This window comes from Triplophysa dalaica, chromosome 7 (genome assembly GCF_015846415.1).
Source record: "Triplophysa dalaica isolate WHDGS20190420 chromosome 7, ASM1584641v1, whole genome shotgun sequence".
NCBI classification, from domain to species: Eukaryota; Metazoa; Chordata; class Actinopteri; order Cypriniformes; family Nemacheilidae; genus Triplophysa; species Triplophysa dalaica.
The window spans coordinates 4,944,857-4,965,760 of record NC_079548.1 but is presented as its reverse complement, the minus strand read 5'-3'; the positions used below and the strand labels follow the sequence as shown (position 1 = coordinate 4,965,760).

The 20,904-nt window shown below is 36.0% G+C and overlaps 1 protein-coding gene across 1 annotated transcript; it reads left to right on the top strand.

Annotated features, from left to right (window-relative positions):
* The first annotated feature begins 2,545 nt into the window (after positions 1-2,545).
* Positions 2,546-15,717, top strand: LOC130426362 (ral guanine nucleotide dissociation stimulator-like 1). Its single transcript, XM_056753094.1, has 17 exons — positions 2,546-2,813; positions 5,996-6,270; positions 7,807-7,851; positions 8,113-8,282; positions 8,634-8,752; positions 8,846-9,082; positions 9,173-9,276; positions 9,366-9,450; positions 10,394-10,465; positions 10,535-10,621; positions 10,992-11,024; positions 11,294-11,415; positions 13,099-13,194; positions 13,334-13,457; positions 13,585-13,842; positions 14,075-14,189; positions 14,502-15,717. Exons 1-17 carry the CDS (start codon positions 2,790-2,792, stop codon positions 14,645-14,647), a joined length of 2,112 nt encoding a protein of 703 aa, XP_056609072.1. The 5' UTR covers positions 2,546-2,789; the 3' UTR covers positions 14,648-15,717.
* The last annotated feature ends 5,187 nt before the right edge of the window (positions 15,718-20,904 follow it).

Sequence of the window (20,904 nt, the reverse complement as noted above, 5' to 3'; positions counted from 1 at the left end):
GTCTTCCTGTAACACTATAACCCAGTTTTATATAATCCACACACCCTTAATGTAGTTCATCAGAGCTCAGATTTCAAGACATTGTGCTAAATCTGGGGGTTTTGTGTACTGTAAGAATAACACAAGAATATCTTGACGCATTTGTTGTTGACCACAGTTTATAATTGTAACTAGCTATGATGCCTAATTTCTTGTTAGATACATTATTAACGTAAGATTAGGATTGATTAGGCCATCTGACCTCATGTTAATGAAGGCCACATGCCTCCACCGACGTGAGAAATATTATTTGGCAAGTAGCAGCAAGATCAGATGATGCACGGTGACGGCAATACCCGCGTCACACAAAACCCTTGGGACAGACACACACCCCTCTTGCCCTCTGATGTGCACCAACCGGACAACCTCTTCCCCCAGGCATTTAATTCTGATGTGGGACTAAATCAAGACGGAAGGAAATATCTGTGGTTTATAGCAGTGTTTCTCTGATGGGCTTAAGATAATAGAAAATAAGAAATACTCAAAGTTAAAGAAATGACAAATCAATACATTTTGACATATGCACGGTTGTAACACCAAGCAATTGTAATGGGGTAGAAGTTATAGGGACTACAAATGAGATGGACTACAAATCCCACAGGTCAGATTGCTACAAAAGGAAGTCCAATTTTAGGAACTTCCTCTTTGAAGCACCATGTGGTGTGGGAACTTAAGGCTGTGTAAGAGCTGAAGATAAGACCATCAATTAACAGAACTGAATTGGTGGGTGCCCCGGCAGAAAATGTTGTTTGTTGCTTCAAAGAATTAAGCAGACCTATTTTAGAGCATCAATGGTGATTTTAGTCAAATCCTTTTTACTATTGCGAGTTCGCTTGGTTTTAATATTTATATGTGCCTTGTGTTTTAGTGCCTGTTTGGATCAACAAACTTTGGGTGTCTCAGAGATTTAAGCATGTAAATGCAGGTATTAATCCATACTAAATTCTTGGATTGAGTTTGATATTTTAATTTGTTTTATACTTGATTGTAAATGTTTTTAATTATAGTCACTTTTTATATGGCAATTAAACATTGTGTTTCTTCTTTTGCAAAGAATGCATGATTGCTGATTACTTTTCTTGTTTTCTTTACCAGAAATTATGGTGTCTTAATGGGTATCTTGGTATGATCCAAATGTTAAACCGGGTCCGTTATGGCAACGTGATTTGAGTTATTTTTGTATCTTTACTTTCTTTCTTGGTTTGTTTTGTTTTGTTTGTTTGTTTTCTATCCATTGTGGACCCATGAAATGTGGGGTTCTCGCTTGTATATGCCATGTGAATTACTCCGCCAAGGTGAAGGTATATAGGTGTAGTGATTTTGATTTTGGGTGATTATCGTTGTCTTGAATTTGAAGTGAACTTTTGCTTTCTCTTGTGATGTAGTGTGAGTGTGCACTTATTGGTGGAGTATTCTCTATGTGATATAACTGGTGGGCCCCATGCTCTGTAGGTGTTCAAAAGTGTCTTGTCGTTTTCGTTTCTTTGCCCATTCCATTTATCCTTGAGTTATTCTTAATATTGTTGAATAAATACATTTGTTCAGAGAAACAGACTGTGGTTTGTGCTTTGTTGAGTCATCTTCATCCCTAATAAGATGTCGGGGTTACACAATGTTAGTTTCTGTTAAAGTTTACTAAAGTGTTTTTTGGGAGAGATTTATTGATATTACATTAACCTAGTTTTAATATAATATTTCTCAATAGTGATGCAATAGTAAACGTAAATTTGGGTTACTATTAATTTACTACAGTAACCATATACAGTAGTTGAATAAGTTTATTTTTGTATGGAACAAAATGTCTTCGTTAGTACGTAAAGCAGGAAGCCTAGTATTTTCTTATTGTTCTTTTTTTAAGAATTCAGCGGCTGTCATCAATTTTTGCTTATTTTCGTTTACATAAATATTTTATTTAGACTTACATTTTTTTTTTGTTTTGAATGTTAACAATTTTATAACTATGTTGTGGTTGATAAAGAGAGATTAGTTTTTTCTAAATCTATATGAGCCCTCTTGGAACACAGGAACCTTTATCGCGACGAAATCAATATGCAAATTAGCGTCTTTTTGCAGCGAAATTAGCAGCGAAATTAATATGCAAATTAGCGTCTTTTTGCAGTCTTTTTGCACTCAAAATTAAATAACAAATAAATATTAGATAACACAGTAATTTTGCAATTTTTCCCTAGCAGTTTAACTGAATTTTTACGTTATACGTTCTTTACCAGAGCAAAAACACAACGCTCGAGCGCTTCCTGTAACGGGAGCATCCCCAAAACGTAAGACCTGTCGTTGGTTATCCGTGTATAACAAACGCATTTAATAAGAAAGTTACAGCATTTGCTTTGTGTTGTATATCCGCTTGCGTACACAAAGCTTTTGATTGGCGGAGCTAGGCGTCATGATTCCCTCCGCGAATCAGAAGAGCGCGTCAAGCGTTTGCAAATGGGAGCGGTCTTGCTGCGTTGAAAGCGCCTCCCTCCAAAGGTTCCCGTGTGAGCGCAGGTAAAGCGAACCATTTGTGGTTCTCGCTTAAAACAAATGTATTTGACCATAATAATTTCATTATACAGCGCCGGTTTTAACTTCATTGAATAGTTTAAATCTAACTTTCGAAGCTGCGGTGAGATCCATAGGAAACGTTTGATGCAATGAATTAAATCATCAAGATTTTGATTTCCTGCGATCTACAGTACATTGGACTTTAACAGTCATGGAAAGGAATTTCTCATAACAGCATTTTTGTAGAAATGGGAAAATGGGAATTGACAATGGTAAGATGCATTTTTTTCTTATGTCTGCGCTTTTTACATAATGCATATTGATTAAATAGTCAAACACCTCCTGCTGTGAACAAGCACTTTTGTCTGTATTGCCTACAGTAGCCTATGTTTCTGTAGACACTTTAAATATAGAAACAGATCATGTTGAGATGCTTGTCACAGCACCTGACTGCAATAAATCAGCAGTCAGTGTCTGTATTATGATGACAGAAGAGTCCATTAGACACTATGTGGGTCAGAGAGAGGAGCACAATACCATATTTTAACGTGTCTGCTTTTATCTACTGAGTGTATTTATAATGAAAGGGCTTTTCCGACACAACATGAAATTTACTGTTGTTTGTGACAACTTGCCCCAGGATGCTATTACATAAGTACACATTGCTGTATAAGACACATGACAGTAATCTGCATGACAATGGTATGCATAACCTGTTTCCCACCTTGATTTTATCACATTGTGCTGTATAATTTTTCTGTGCAACCTGTTCGTAAACTTATTAACATCTCATCCACCGGTCTAAGGCTCAGGGCTGTTCGTCATGTGCCTCTATTTTGGCCATTTTGATATTAGGGATGGATGTGGGCAATCCAACGGAGTCATAAAGGACCTGCTGGGCAGCAGTCTCAATACGTCTTTTCTCCGAAAACCTTGATTGTATTTTTTTTGTTATTTAAAGAAAAGCTGCTGTTATGTGACATCTGTATAGTGTCATATGAAATAATGGTGTGTAACTGTACGTACTGTATCTGTACAGTCACACCCTGTTCCTCTCGTGTGCGCTCCTATCAGATGGCAAATGCCCATGACCTGGTGTGATCGAATAAAAATGTTCTGAATGTTATGCATGCAGTTCAAAGGGCTGATACATTCGAAAAATGACAATGATCTTTAAGACAAGGTGAGCTGGAGATGTTAGTTAGTTAGTTAGTTTGAGTCCAAATACGATAGTGTATTTCTAAATTGACAGATTTCACATAGATGATAGTCACATTTAAAGGGATACTTCACCCTAATATGAAAATTCTGTCATCATTTACTCACCTCAGAGACGTTCCAAATCTGTATCAATTTATTTTGTTCTCATGAACACAGAGAAAGATATGTGGAAGAATTAACAGATTACCAGACAGATTTTGCTACCATAGGAAAAAAAAATGGTAGTCAAAAGTGCCCCAGAACTGTTTGCTGTCCTACATTCTTCAAAATGTCTTATTTTGTGTTCAACAGAACAAAGAAATATATAAAGTATTTTTTTCTATAATGGGAGTCAATGTCTTCCAAATATCATTTTCTCTGTTTATCATAACAAAGACATTTATACAGATTTGGAACAACTCAAAGGTGAGTAAAGGAAGAAGTTTCATTTTTGGTTGAAGTATCCCTTTAAAAGTAATGTTCTGTGTCATTATACAGCTTTAGTGGTACGTTTTGTATACATAATAAGATGTTTTGTGTCCCAGGCTGATAATACAATGACCCAGGTGCATGTTCTTTGAACTGCAGCGCTCTTGAGATGAGGACGGGTTTTCATCTTCTGCTTTGTAACCGGAGTAAATCATAAGACACTTCATTTGGCTAATTCATCAGGACAGTTTATATACTGAGAAGGAAATTGAAATTTGTAATAGCTGTATTTTATTTATTATTATTATTTATTTTTTATTAATTTAATTTTAGATTTATATTGAGATCTTTAATATTACTGACTTGATTACAGACTGCAAATCTGAGCTCAGTCTGTGAAATTGTTAAGATCTCTTCCAAAACTCTAATGGAGACATTTAAGAGATTTCTTCTTGTTTTTCTCAGGAGCAATGTCTGAGTCGCAAAGGTTTCCATTTGCTCTCATTGATATCAAGGAGGAAATAATTTAAATCTTTATAACATGTCATTTTCCTTTTTCTGCCCATTAACCTCTAAACAACCATCCAGACATCCCTCAACATCCTAGCGACCACATCCCGCATTATAACACCTGACCATCTGTCCAACAACACCCTAGATCGCCCGCTTCAGAATTATGGTGGCAAGGTTTATCTTTGCTTTTCTTTTCTTTTCTTTGCTGTACAGTCAGATAAAATACCACTCCAGTATTAACCACAGGCATCCTTACAGCTTTAGATTTGAGTCTCTTGTTTTGCTTTTCTCCTCTTGTTTACTCTTTTAACCCTTCAATAATGGGCCATAATTGATGGTCTTTGGTGACACACCAGCATATTATAGTATCTTACTGTCAATACATACGCCATACTTAGCAATACATCTAATCCTCCTGACTCATACACGTGTGGACTTGTGCTAATGATGCAGTGACATCACCTGCGAGTCAGTCCGACTCTAGCATGTAATAATGACTCTTTGTCCTCATGTATGTGTTTTTAGATCCAGGATGCTTTTAGCTGACTGGCTGTTTTAGAAAATGTCCATTGCGTGTAGTGTTTTGTCTATTACAATAGGGATCAGGCATTTAGTTCCTCTGCTGTTTGGCGTAGTTTACATCCCGCTGTTTATTAAAAGGTTACCCATAAGAAAGAAACAGATGCGATGTCTTTATTTTCCAGAGTATCTTTCCTTGACATTATTTAGATGATAAATTGAGAGTTGGAAACTTTTGAGGGTGTTACTTACATCTCATATATTTGTCAAGGGAAATAAAGTGTGAAATGTCACAGTTATCGATTTTTAGAAGAGATCTCAACAATGTCACAAACTGATCTCAGATTTGATAAGTCTGCAAACCAAAGTCATTATTTTTGAAGATCTTAATATAAACAGAAGCCTTTCTCATCAAATATACACAAATCCTGATTATTTGACGTCGTGGTTTTATTATTTTAACATCAGAAAATAAGTTGATAAGTTAAATGAACTCCATCAAATCCCCTAAGCTACAAAAAAACAACCTCTGAGCAAAAACACTGGGTGACAGATAAGATCATTATGAACTTTATGATTTAAGGTTAAAATTTGCATGAATGTCTAAAGGGAAAGTTTTATATTTTTACTCAAATATTTTTCCACTTTAATGTTTGAGTGAGAAGAACAGCATATCACGCTGCGAGACACAGATGTCATGATTGTATAATTCCTTACATTTCTAAATTCCCATTGCATCATGATAATGTAAAAAGAGAAGTCTAAAAATACATATAAATAATGTTTGACCCAGGAGCCTGTTCAGGAGTGGGGTGAGGAGCACGAAGACGGGGCGGTTTTTGGGGTCACCCTGCGCAGAGAGCCTGTTCAACAGTCGGCCGAGCCCACGGAGGCTTTCGTTCAGTACAGGACATGTAAAGTGCGCAGGTTGAAAGCCGCAAATCTGGACTGTCTGGTATCTCACCTCCTGGATCCCTCCTGTCAGGAAGAAGACTACGGGAGGATCCTTCTGTCCACATATCGCACCTTTACCAGCTCCCACAAACTCATCGAGACGCTCTTTCAAAGGTGTGTTTGTTTGGTTGCAGCTGTCATGCAGATGAAAATATTTTGTGTTGGCTGTGGTTTCTATGTCGTGTTTGTATTGTGTACGTCTCACTTCTAGAGTTCCTTGTTTGCCTTTAGTTCATATGATAGGTGTTCACCCGGACACTTCCTCGAACTCAAATATCAAAACTGGATCCATGTTACATTTACATTAAGTCATTTAACAGACGCTTTTATCCAAAGCGACTCACAGAAATGTTAATGGTAATTTTTGTATATATTTAAAGATGGTATAATTAGCAAGCTTTATCATATCTTCCGCTTAATAAGATTCCAGACAATTACATAATATCAATATAATAAATAACAAAAGTAACCTCCTGCCTTGAGCTTCAAGTCAGTCTCTTCAGCAGTGTTGGGTGTAACTAGTTACTAAGTAATTAGTTACTGTATTTTAATTTCTTTTCCCTTGAAAAAGTAAAGTATGGGATTACTCATATGTTTTCTGTAATTTAATTACAGTTACTTTTGATGTACTTAAACTAAATACTTTATGAAATATATGCGTGTGCAATAGTGTAATTGACATCAAAATTCAAAGTCTTACTTTAAAATCTGTGCTCACATTTGTAATACTTTGGTCAGTTAATAATATTATTTATTTGAATGAATTAAATAAGCTGTTTCATGTCTATCCTTTAATCACTTAACTAATCAAGGTCGATGTAGGATATAGAAAGTAATTAGTAATGAGTAACTAAATACTTTTTGGACAGAGTAATTTGGACAGTAATCTAATTACACTATTGAATATGTAATGAGTAACTAGTAATTAATTACTTTTTCAGAGTAACTTACCCAACACTGCTCTTCAGTCACTTTCAGTCTTTGAAAGACTGATGTTATATCCACCATGTTGCAATTCTTACAATTTTAAATTATATAATATTCAAAATGAAATACTGTCCCTTTGTCTTATGGTTTATTTGAAGATCAGTGACTTGATATCAAGTTCTGAAATAATTCAATTATATGGAGGTTCAGTGGTATTGTTTAAATTCATAGAGATTAGATCCGAAAAGCTTTAGATCGGAAAGTTTATGCTTAAATATTTGAAATTAGACAAATATAGAACTAAACTTCATTACGAGACTAAAATGTTATTGAATAAAAGTGTTTTTGAAATGGGTGTCTGCAAAATAATTAAAAATAAGCCAATAAGAATGGATGGAAACTCCTTCAATATTGTATGAAGAGAAGGCGAGACCCGAAAAAGCTGGATGATAATATGTGAAGAAAACTGCAGATTCAAGGCAAAAGGTGACTGCAGTGAAGATGATAAATATGAATGTAACAATACTTATAACCAAATTATAAAAATGTAACAATTAAAATGTATTTTGTTTTATATTTTTGCAGTCACAACATAATTCCTAAAGTAACATTTGTGTTATTCTTTAGTCTTGATGAGTTAAAAGTTAAAGTGTTTTAAAACGTTTACTTGGACGTGTGTATGTGGAGTATATATGAAATGTACTTTTTATTCCCATCTTTTAGGGACCATCTTGCCTCTGTGCTTGACAGCATCAAGTACACTAAGAGGTAATAAAAGCATAACATCTATTGTACTTCCAAATACTTTGTAAATTGATTATACTGTTAGAGTTAAAGTATTTGTTCACAATAAAGCTGAATATTTTATCAAAATTGAACAATGGCAGGCAGAAGTTGTGAAAAATGATTTTCAATATGCACTTCTATTCGGTATCTCTAGTTGCAATTATATTGTGGCAATAAACTCATATCTCATATGGCTCATATACAGTTTTGCAAATGTGGTTTTAATATTATTTTCATTCACAGCTCATTGTGGACTTTGCTTCAGATGTGGTTGGAGGAGTTCAGTGAGGATTTTAGAGATCCTCCCATGCATTCATCTCTGCGTCTCATGAGCTTACAGCTGAGGAGATACACCGCTCTCTTCCCATTGGCTAAACGCTACGAAGCGCTCCTTAAGAAGTTCCAGGCGGAAGGTTATTAAATATTGCTTTCATATTGCTATAAAAAGATGTAAACTTAATCAAAATACCATCTATATACGGATCTAACAGACATTACTGAAATAGTTGCTTGCAGAAAATGCACCTGTCTCTAAAGTCTTTAAACTAAAAAGAGGGAGGGGCCAACACTATTTAGCCTATCAGAAAACTTGTAGTATGTTCCCTACCTACACCCTACAATTTTGTGTGTTTGTTGATATTAGCTTGGTTAAAATGTGGTGACACAAATAGCAAAAGATTACAAAGGAGGTTAGTTCTTCTAGTTTTAAAGTCAAGATCTTAGTTCCTTACATTTTTGTTCAAACTCTTTTGCATGCAATTCAGTCGTTGTGGCCAGCGGATCAACCAATCATGTAAAACATCTGGACCTGGATCAGGGGAAGGACTTGGATCATTTATCCAGTCAGACGGATGTGGCAGAGCAGCTCACTCGCATGGACGCTGTGAGTGCCTACGTTCATTGCTTGCGTTTGATTGGTTCCTTATGATCTTCGTCTGCTGGAATTTGTGATCATCTGTTAATGTTGTTCTTATAGGAGCTGTTTATGAAGGTGATTCCATTCCAATGTCTAGGATGTGTGTGGTCTCAACGAGACAAGAAAGAGAATCTTTCTCCTACTATATGGGCCACCATCGCCCAGTTCAATGCCATCACCAACCGGGTCATCACCTCTTTGCTTTGCCCCTCGTCCAACCTACTCCCACCTCTCAGCCCCGCCTCCAGAACCACACATAGAGCCAGAGTCATTGAGAAATGGGTCAGAGTTGCACAGGTAAGGCCTGTTGAGGCATTGATGGAGGTATATACGTTTAAAACGAAACAATCATCTATAGAATATCATCCAACTGCTTTTCACAACTAGGGCTGCAGGGAGCTAAAGAACTTCTCTTCACTCTGGGCCATTTTGTCGGCCCTTCAATCCAACCCCATCTACAGGCTGAAGAAGACCTGGGCCGCTGTCAGAGGGTACAAAAATCTCCACAAATAGAAAGTTAAGAGATAACCTGGAAGAAAGGGTTTGTTCAAGGCATATTTCTTTGTAAATCTCTTTGCAGAGAGACCATGTCTGTCTTTGAGAACCTGTGTGAAACATTCCCAGATGAGAACTGCGTCCTGAGCAGCAGGGAAATCTTCGTGGATGTAAGAAATTGTTTGCGTCAGTGTCGGGCGGACACCTTGTTTCTTAATTTTTCACTCATTTAATTTTTTTCATAAATCATTATAAGTGGTCGACACGTTTTCTGTGGGTTCATGTAGTTACATACATTAACTAAATTTTTTTTAACCGATTAAAAGTTTAGAAGAGGTTGTCAACTGCAAGTTTTTGAACTATAAAATCTTTTTTGGTGTAAGAATGTCTTATGGGTCAATTTTTCAAAAGAGATTTATAGATTATCTGAAAGCTGAATAAATAAGCTTTTCATTTTTGGGCCGGGATATTTCAAACTCTGGAATCTGAGGGTGCAAAACATTTTTAATAGTGAGAAGAACGCTTTAAAGTTGTCCAAATGAAGTCCTTGGCATCGCATATTACTCACTAAAATATAGTTTTGATATATTTACGTAAGTCATTTAAAAATATCTTAATGGAACATGATCTTTACTTAATATCCTAATGGTTTCTGGCAAAAAAATATATATCATTTTGACCCATACAATGTTTTTTGGCTATTGCCAAAAATAATTCCCGTGCCACTCATGACTGGTTTTGTGGTGGGTCACACATGTGAGAATAGTTGTCAAATTGGTAGTTTTAATGATGTTTTTAATCTGTTTGAGGTCAGCTCAAATTTTATTTAATTTTGAGAATTTCCTTGCTAGGTCTATAAGAATTTTATATATCGTTGAATTGAATTGAATCCAATTATAATATTAAATGAAACACGTGTGATTTTTGTCTAAAATGTGCTTATCCATCACACAAATATGCTTGAAATTTTTGATTGATGTTCACCCGAACGCACCTTTAGTACTCCTCAGGGAACGTTTTATTACAGTGTACTTAAAAAACATTTCTTTTTCTTGATTTTATGATGTTTGATGTTTATTTACCCTTATGATATACGGTCTCACCATGTCTTAGGATGGCAGCCAATCTGACATGGATAACACTACCCCAGAAACATCCAAAAGATGTCGCCTTACAAGACAAATGGTATCAACACAATTCTTATCTAAATAATTTTGATATAAAAATTTGAATGACAGAATGATTTTGTTACAGAGCACCTATGGAGGGACGGTACCGTATCTGGGGACATACCTCACAGCACTGACCATGCTGGACACTGCCCTGCCAGACATTGTAGAGGTGAATCTGAAACCTTGTGTGTTTAGGAATGATGAGCGATATACTAAAAACACTCGTATCACCCAAGCAACCACACAGCTACATTCTAAAGACTACTTAAACCACCCTAACAGCACCATAGAAACACACTTCAGACTACTTTATATACTACACATGCCTCTTTAGTGGCTCTTTCTATGAGATGTAATATGTAAGTCGTCCTCCATATTGGAAAGGTCAAAACCAAATGTACCAAATGTTTTGGTTTACGTTTTATTTTGTTTTATTTTTATTGGGTTCAACCTTCTCTGACCATACAATGAGCAGGCATTAAATCAAAATATCATATTGATTTGGCCTGAATTATATTTTTATATCTTATCATCAACAGGGTGGCCTTATTAATTTCGAGAAGAGGCGAAGGGTAAGTCTTTCTTTGTGTTGACTGACTGTATCCATGGCCACTTATCTTCGTCCAGATGTTATTCGTACACATTCTGTGTGGCTTTGCTAAACAGGCTTTGATCTGATATGCTTATTATATGCTTATGTTTAAACAACACTCTTATCAGGCTGATATTCATCTACTGACCATTCATTTGTGCTGGGTTTCTTGCGTAACAGTCTTTTGTTTCTGTTTGATTTTTTCTTCTCCCTGCACACTGGATTTCTCGGAAATCGTCTCGTCTTTAGGAGTATGAGATTTTAAGGCAGATCCGACAATTGCAAGCCTCGTGCTGTCAGTATGTTTTAACCGATCATCCTGAGATCACTGCATGGATACAGAACCAGAAGCTTCTCACGGATCAGGAGAGGTGAGATAATGGCTGTATGAAACGCAGCATGAAACGTGATAGATCTACACAGGTGCTTTTCTTTTAAGTTATGTAATGAAGTGTAAATAAGAATACAATGCAGTCTTAAAGCGATACTTCACCCAAAAATGAAACTTCTGTCATCATTTACTCACCTTTGAGTTGTTTCAAATCTGTATAAATGTCTTTCTTCTGATGAACACAGAGAAAGAAATTTCGAAGAATGCTTATAACCAGACAGATTTTGCTCCCCATTGATTCCCATAGTTAGATTTTTTTTTGTGATGTTGTGTTGAACACAAAAGAACACATTTGTAGGACAGCAAACAGTTCTGAGGCACTTTTGACATTATATTTTATTCCTACTATGGGAGATAATGGTTACAAGCATTCTTCCAAATATCTTCCTCAGTGTTCATCAGAACAAATACATTTATAAAGATTTGGAACAACTCGAAGGTGAGTAAATGATGACAGAAGTTTCATTTTTGGGTGAAGTATCACTTTAAACCCCCCCCCATCTACATCGGACGAGCCTGACGCTGACGTGACATGTTGCAGCAACCTCCAACGTTCTTAACATGTTCGATGGCTGTAAGCTTGCTGTACCATTGATGAGTTTAACAACAGTAACGGTGTGAATGGTTTTGTTTACAATATTTCCTTGGAAAATCTATAATATACTATATTCTAGAATATTTTCTCGGAAACCTATAAGCATTAAATGTGAGTTATTATTATGTTGTGTATTTGCATGACAAAATGTGATTTAGGTTAGTGGAGAAGAGATAAGAAACCAGATGCAAAAACTCTGTATTTATGTTGTTAATGTCATTCAAAATCTATATGTGACTCTTTCTTTTGAGGAACACAGAAGAATTAGGGTAAAAGTGTAAAATGCATTATAATTCTTCATAATGTGTTTTGTAATGCATTATATGGAGTTGCAAAGAATTATAACAAATTTAAAATGTGTAGTGTAACGATGAACTGCTAAGTGTTATAATGTATTAACTGTTATAACAATTAAAAACTACTTTTATAATGAATTATACATACATGCTTCAAGGAAAGTGGAAATGGTTTTGTGTCCATAAAAGTCAATGGGGTCCCAGGTTGTTCGGTCACTAGTATTTTTCCAAAATATCTTTTGTGTTCTAGAGAAGAAAGAAAGTCATACAGGTTTGCAATGACATGAGTTAATGATGACAGAATTAATTTTTTAAGTAACTATATAAACTGTATATATGCTGCTACGAGATCATCAGATTCTGTAGCCACCATTAAGAATGTGCTGAAAAATCTCTTCCATCAGCACCTGACCGATTAGTTCTGACTTCTATCTCTTTTCTACTTTTCTATCCTTACAAAAAAAACCTTAGCTTTGTATACTGTGGTGGGCTATATGAGATCAGTTTTTACTGCTCTTGTCCTTTTTGTTGTCCTTATGTTTTGCGGATTGCTTCCAATGTTTACCTCATTTATAAGTCTGCGTCTGCTAAATGACTAAATGTAAATATATGGGTGTTTTAAAAAAGAAATTTGCTTCTGCAAAATCCCATTGATTGTATCTCTGATAAAATTTTAGATTATTAAGAGCACCTTCAATTTAATCCAGAATTCTGATATGACATCACTTCCCTTTTTTGAATTTGAAATGTTTCTGTGCGTCATCGCCCTCAGCTATGAACTTTCCAGACAGCTTGAGACTTCTCATGACTCTTCTCCATCATCCAGCAGCGGCTGGAATCACCGAGCTCTCACCAAGAAGCTCTCCTCGTGAGTAATTGTTCAATGTCCTTTAACTTTTGCACACAGCATTTCTTCATGTTTATCTGAGTCAAGCAACAGTGGAAGTAAGCAGCATCCAAAACAAATGATGCCATAAGGTCAATCTAACATCGATGTGTGTTTAAAGGCTCTTGTCCGGGAATGATGGATCTAAAAAGAATGCAGATCAGATCAGCCTGTCTTCCTCTGGATCCAGCAGCTCTGAGCTGGAGGAGATGTCTACATCTCAAACTCTGACGCTCATGACACCGGTACAATCACCTGTTTTATATATACAAATGACATAAATTAATATTGACTAACAAACCTTGTCCTTTGCCTGGTCTCTGTATTTGTTAGAAATGGATTTTAAAACATCTATGTGTTTTCTGTCTTTAGTCTCTTTCCGGCTGCGGTCAGAACAGGACTGAGGCCTTTCCCTCCTATTCTGGGTCTAGTTCTTCCTCCAGCTCACAGCAAGATCTCAGTCCATCCTCATCCTCCTTGGCATCACCTGACCCTCACCTGGTCTCCGCCCACAAACGCTCTGCCTCTATGGCATCACTCGCTTTCTACAACAAGCAGGTGGATGACTCCTGCATCATCAGGGTCAGCATGGAGTTCTGCAACAATGGAAACATGTACAAGAGCATCTTGGTGAGTTTTTTCTCCATGGACAGTGTTTCTGTAAGCCTGTCTGTTATGTACAACATCACAGAAATCCGACTTGTCTGGTTTGTTTAGAGACATTTTGCTTTGACGTGTTTTTAAACCCATGATATGTGATCCATAGAGTGTTTAATACAACTCTCGACCCGTGTGCGTGTTTTAAAAATGATTGTTTTTATGTTTAAGACGTGTAATCGATTTTTTATGACTTCTTGTGCAGTTGACCAGTCAGGATAAGACAGCTCAGGTAATCCAGAGAGCTTTACAGAAACATAACCTGGAGGATGTAAGTGAGCAAGAGTTCACTCTCGTACAACTTCTGGCCCAAGGCAGAGGTATTAAAAACGAATTCTGTCTTATTGTGCATTTGTTCCGAAAAATTGTGCGAAATATAAATAGCATGTCTTTGCAATGTTTTCAGATTAACAATGAAATAAAAGAGATTTTTATTTGAATGCATATGGTCCAACACAATAAAAAAAGAAGTGAAATAAAGTTTTAGGACTATAAATATTAAATAAATATATAAGTGCAATATTTATTCCAATTTTATTTCAATTTTTAGACATTTTTGGTATTTTTGTATGAAAATGATCAAGGACATCCAGGATGTACCATCCTAACAAATATTTATTTCTGTTTTGTAGAATTGCATATTCCAGAGAAGGCAAATGTATTTTATGCCATGTCAACATCTGCCAACTATGACTTTGTTCTGCGGAAATCCCCAAAAGGACAGAGGAAACATCTCACCCGCTCTGTCTCACTGTCCTCAGGACGATCCACAAAATAATCATGTCTTGAGGAGTGATAAAAACACAAAAATCTTTTCTTGCCAAGATTTCTCTCGGACCCAAATAGCAATGTCTAAGATGAAGAACAAATCGTTTTTTCAGACTCTCTCTATTTCTCTATTTCTGATTATGATAATGTTATCTCTCCAGGTATAAAATAATCCACTAGTTTTGTATTGAATCACAATAAGACACCTAGAGGCCTGGGATGGGACGTTTCTTAAAGGCACATGTGATGATAGACAATAATGAAAAGAAATATGATCGGTTCACAATGTTCCCTCTGATTGTGTGTGTGTCTCTCTCTCTCTCCCCCCCTCTGTGTGTGTGAGAATGTGTGTGTGTGTGTGTGTTTATGAGAGGTAACTCCCACAGTGTAAAGTGACATTTCAAAGTCACACTGTTGCACCATTTCTTGTTTATTTCCACATGTGACATCACTGCAATGTCAATCTGTGCTTTTAGAGACTAAAATGTAAACTATGTAAAATGTCATAAAGAGTACACTGTTAAAGATAAATAATATTATTATGTAGATATTTTAGTACTACAGAGTTTATTCATATTTTCTTACATTGTAAATTGTTTAATAGAGAAGCAATGAGAAGTCGTTTTTAATAACACTTGAAAGATTTTGTTTTATTTATTTTCTTTTTTTTGCACTCCATGTTTTCCAAGCCCTGCGACATTTCACTGATGAAACCTCTGTCCTATTTTTTGTCATAATGTTAAAATTTAAGACTCAAATTTGACGGATCACTTAACATAAAGCCCTGAAAAAAATGACTGAATAAATTCAATCTGATACCAACCTGAACGATCTGAGAGTACATAAAGAAGCTTAAAAAACGGAAAATCCTTGATTTTGTTTTTTATCGATTATGCCTATATATATAGCTTTATCAGCCAAAATCCCCTTGTTTTAGAGACAGATGGAAGAAAGGCTTAAAACCCATTGTCTCTTTTTCCTATTTGATATTGTGGTAGTAAAAATACTGTAACCAAAGGAAAGTTTATTATATTTTATGTATAATGTAATAAATTAATATTAAAGAAATTTGGGAACACTTGTATTGCGCAGTTTATTTGAAAATTGTAACACATGCTCCCCCTAGCGGAAAAAGTTTGAAGGTACAATATATGAATATTGCATTTTACACATTTTTTCTGGATTAAATATTTTAGTATTGTATAGTGATATAAATGTAGATATATACCCATCCTAATGTATGAACAAGATTGATTGATATTTGATCTGGTAAAGGGCACCAATTTGGTTCGTATTATGAGTTCTAGTTAAGTGCGCAGATTGGTTAACGAGTGAAGACCACTGATTGGTTCTTTTGTCTTTAAGGCTACATGGAGCAGTGAATCCACTTTAAAGAACTTGACGCAAAAGACGTGAAAGTCATTTTTACGAAACATGTGGCCTTTCCGATTATAGACGGTTTCATTTTAACATCATAAACATACAGCGAATGCGCTCTTTTGTGACACCCCTCAACTGAATTTCTGGTACACATTAAAAAACACTAGAGTGCATGTAGATTATTTCTAATAACAATCAAAAGAAACCGAGAAGAACCATAACTTGGCTTAACTTGTATCACCAATATTTAAAATTTAGACTGCGATACCAAACTCAACCGCTAGATGTCACTGTATCATAAGGTTTCTTTAAATGAGACCGAACTACAGGACCCATTCAACAAATAGTTTTATTTAATAAAATTAACATGCAAGGAAATCCTTTATTTCATACAATTATAATACAGTAAAATAATAATACAAATTAATTTTAACATATCTTAAATAAAGGTAAATAGTTATATTATCAGACACTACCCAACACAGACCGGAAGTTAGCTGAGGGGTCAGGCGCGCGTGCGTCCGATGTTTCTATTGTTATGATTGTAAATGAACTATCAAATATTTGCTTTAATCCTGTCAGGTAAATTGAAGAGAAAGATGATGGAAACAGGAGAGGACTGACGGGTGAGTGACATATGAGCAAATGTCGCATGTAGCCTAGCATCTCTGTGTATCAAAGCAGCTGGGACTCCTCATTTCTTACTTCCCATTATAAATCCCATAATATGACTCATTTAACCTGACAGAACCTCTGTAACGTTATATCTTTGCTGTGTTTGTGGTTTTAATGCTTCGAATGCGCTCACTCAGGAAAGTCCCCGCTTTGATGTTACCTGCATTAGTCACACATGTTGCTTTATTGTTATAAACCAGGGGGTTTACTTGTGTATATTAAAAAAACATAAAACAATGTTTAGCATAATGTAAATCTTTGCAGCACTGACGAAGTTGAAGAAAAACGCAAACGAGTTTTCTTGTAAATAGATAAACTTGGAGACAGGAATATAAGAGCGCACCTCAGCCACCAGATGGCGCGCAAGTCAAAGTCTGATGGGCACGTGTCACGATTATGAAAGTTAAAAGAGCATGTAGACTGTAGGTTAAATAGTTTTGGTTGTCTTATGTTACACTTTATGCAGCCTTTTTAAGTTTGGAAATAATATTATGTCCTATTAGCTTGTTCTCATTTGATGAGATCTTTTTCTTTGAGGTATGGCGACGAAAGTTAAAAAGTCAAGAGGAAATAGACATAAATAAAGAATGTCAAGCCAGCCTTGACATAGACATTAAAAAGGCCACATTCCAACATGTTCAGTGTGTGTCTGGGTGGGAAAGATTGACTCATTCTCTGGCAGGTCTGGGGGATTTTCACCGCGGGCCCATTGCCAGATGAGAGCGGGACCTGAATCAGTGCGGTGCAGTGCCGAGTCCAGACAGGCCCTGAGTGGGCCGCAGCGTGGGAGCAGACGGGGGATATGAAGCGCCCCACGCTTAATCACAGACAGAAGTCTGAGAATTTAACACTGGAAGTGAGCGACACAACTGAACTATAACGTTTCCTTGACATTCCACAAGGTTGCATGCTTGTTGTGTATAATTATGTATGTGTTTGATCACAGCGGCATTCTTGTTTCATATCGTAAATCTTTCAGTGTAGACGTACAGTCTGACAAAGTTTCCTTGTTAGACTCAAAGTGCCGGGATTGCAGGTTCAGTTACAATGTGACATCATATTTGTGGTTAAAACCCATATTGGTAAACACAAATCTGAATTTTAGGTTTGTGTGATCCCTAGGTAGTGTTTACCATCCTGTAATATTTACTTGAAAGGAGTTGCTGCAAAAAAATGAACCTTGCGTAAAACACAATGGATTTAATGGTTAGAATGGGAATTGTTTTGTTTTTAATGGAAATCGAAACTGTGTCAAAATTTTGTAATGGGTTTAAATGGGAAAAGCTGATTTTCATTAACAAGGGATAATCCACAGCTAGCTGCGAAGTGCAATAAATTATTATTACACGGCTGGAATGCATGATCCTGATTGGCCAGTCACAACATTTGCAGGTTCGTTATTCCCAGATAACAACCTCTCATAAGTAACACGTGGTAACCTGGTTGCAGCAAATCATTTTGACTGGTTGTTTTTGACAGATAAAATATAAATACACACAACATACTGTACAGTATATGACATTATATTTACAAATGATTTAACCAAATTGCATGTTCATGACATTTGAACGTAAATTTTTAACTTAAAACCGAATGTAAACGGCTTTTCCTTGCACAAGGTCAGCATTTCGTAATAATGAGCCTTGTCCAGTTTTTTCTCATGCTGCAAATAACCGTGTAACAAACGGGATAATGTACAAGCAGCTGGCTGTTATCGGCAAATAAGCTCCTTCAGTGTGATCACACTGTCGAGGCTTATTTCAGCCATAACAACCGGCTGCCTGTTCATTATCCATTACTTAACGCATCGCTAGCTGTGGATTATCCCGCTTATACCATGGTCATTTGCCAAATTAAAGCAGTTATTTATATAAGTGTAATTTTAAATAAAACGGGTGAAAATGTTATTTTCCTCAGTTAATTTTAAATGTAATCAAACTGACGAGAGCTACCGTGTGTTAAAGGGTATTAATGCACATCTTCCAGCCAATTAGAAAGGTGTATTCAGGCAGACCATGTTATATAAAAGCGTTTTTTTTTCCAGCAGGGTCGGGACAGTGCAAATACTGTTAGAATACAAATTTAGCTTCCTACTGATATATGATATATTCTTACTATATGACTTTAATCATTTATCGTCTGTTGCTGGAACTGACTGTAAAGGACGATCATTTTATTGGTGGAAGTGAAAGGGTTGTTTTCACATCGAGTGTATCGTTTTATTACTTGAAAGTCAACATACTAATTTTTTTGCAAATCATGTGACTCGTAATATTTTGTTTTTCTCAACTCAACACTTTTTATTTAGAGAGTAAATTACCTTTTATAAGGAAGAGCGCAGCTGCAAAACAAAGCCACTTGAATGCATTCATTAGTTTATAAAGGAAGTTTACAAACACACACACACATTAACTCATTCTTTTTCTGCTTTTTCACACACCAACGTGAACCTATTTGTATTAGTAACCTGCATCATCTAACAATAATTTACTGACCGACATAATAGCTTTCTTTCATTCACACACGCGCACATTTAAACACATGGAATTACAATGACAATATTGCAGAATCCTTCATTTTCAAAGAAAATCATCTTAATGTTTCAAACAACCCCACTTCACATATTTTCTTAACACGGTCCAATTCCTGAGCAAACAACAGTTGACCTACATGAAACCATGGACAAAACACTTTTGTCCTGTTGTTAAAGCAGCCCATTTCCATGTTCTCGTAGTCAGACTCAGTCCATGTTTACAATGAAAAATGAAAGCAATTAAATGATAATTAACGTTATGCAGTGCAGTCCTCTATAGAGAAAGGTTGTTGTCGACCCCTTTGTTAAAAAAAGCATGGGCGAGTTGTGTAAGGTGCTAGATGAGATGACAATCTGATGTTGACTGAAATTAAAACCAGATTTATCATGCCGCAGATGTGGGGTGTCTGAAGTGCGGGGGGTGTTGTCGTATCAGTTGGGACTAAAGCGCTTGTCATTACCGAGGGGAAGATTGATGATACGAATTACAGGCAAAGTAAAACCTGCAGCCAGGAAGTTGAAAATAGGAAGATTGCTCATTTTTCACCGCCTCTAAATGAACTGTTCAGTAGCAGAAGGACAGAATGATAAATGTCCCTGAGTTACACCGTCAGACCTAAAGGACCCTAAAATCTACGGGAAGAGAGATCTCCATGCTTCATTTCACTGACCTTGAGCTGTTCTGTTTGAGGAAAAAGACAAATATTCCCCCCCACTACGGTGGGTGTGGAAAATCAGATAAATGTCTTTGATTTTGTCCCAATCCTTTTCTTTTTTGATAGAATGTGTCTGTCCCAAAATGTGTTACCAACAAGGATATATTTACATAATTAAGTCTTTACAGTTTGTTTCATATAAATCATTTATAGACTGTTTCAGCACCAACTTGGGTCCGGTAGACCTCCACAAAGATTCAATAACTATTGAGTAATTTTTATCTAATTTAATGCAATTCATATACATTAAAATATTAATATAAACTGTTTAATTTTAACTAGAAAGTTAACTTCGGGCCAGGCACGTGCGTCTGATGAAACCACGTATAAGATGCTTTTATCCAAAGTAACTTTAATATTTAGTTCAACCAGGAATGAAAATGTTGTCATTTATTCAACCTCTTGTTATTTCAAACCTTTGATTTTCTTTCTTCTGCAGAACACAAAAGAAGATTTTTTGAGGAAAATGTGGGTAACCAAACAACATTGACCCCCATTGACTTCCTCTATATAGACACAAAACCACAGAGACATTTCTCAAAATATCTTTTGTGCAGAACAAAGAGTCAACAACCTGAGGGTTAATAAATGATGACAGAATTGTTATTTTTGGGTGAACTATACCTTTACGATTTATTAAGCGCATGAATAGAGAAAATCGAAAAATTCTTTGTTAAAAAAATATAATATATTATATTAATAAGGCCCATTTGAACACGTTTACCATGTTTATCATTTATTCATTTTGTGATAACTGATGAAAAATTACATTTTTTTCTGCTAAGTGGCTTTTGCAGCGCACATTTTCCCAACTGTTGCATCTCAAGGCCACGGTAAACTTTCCCTTACACTGCTCAGATGATTGTAGGACTGAAGCTGTGCTCATGCGTGTCTGCTATTTCCATCTGTTTAGATAAAAAGATGGAGAAAAACAATGTTGTTTTCTTTCCACCTCTCTTTGTC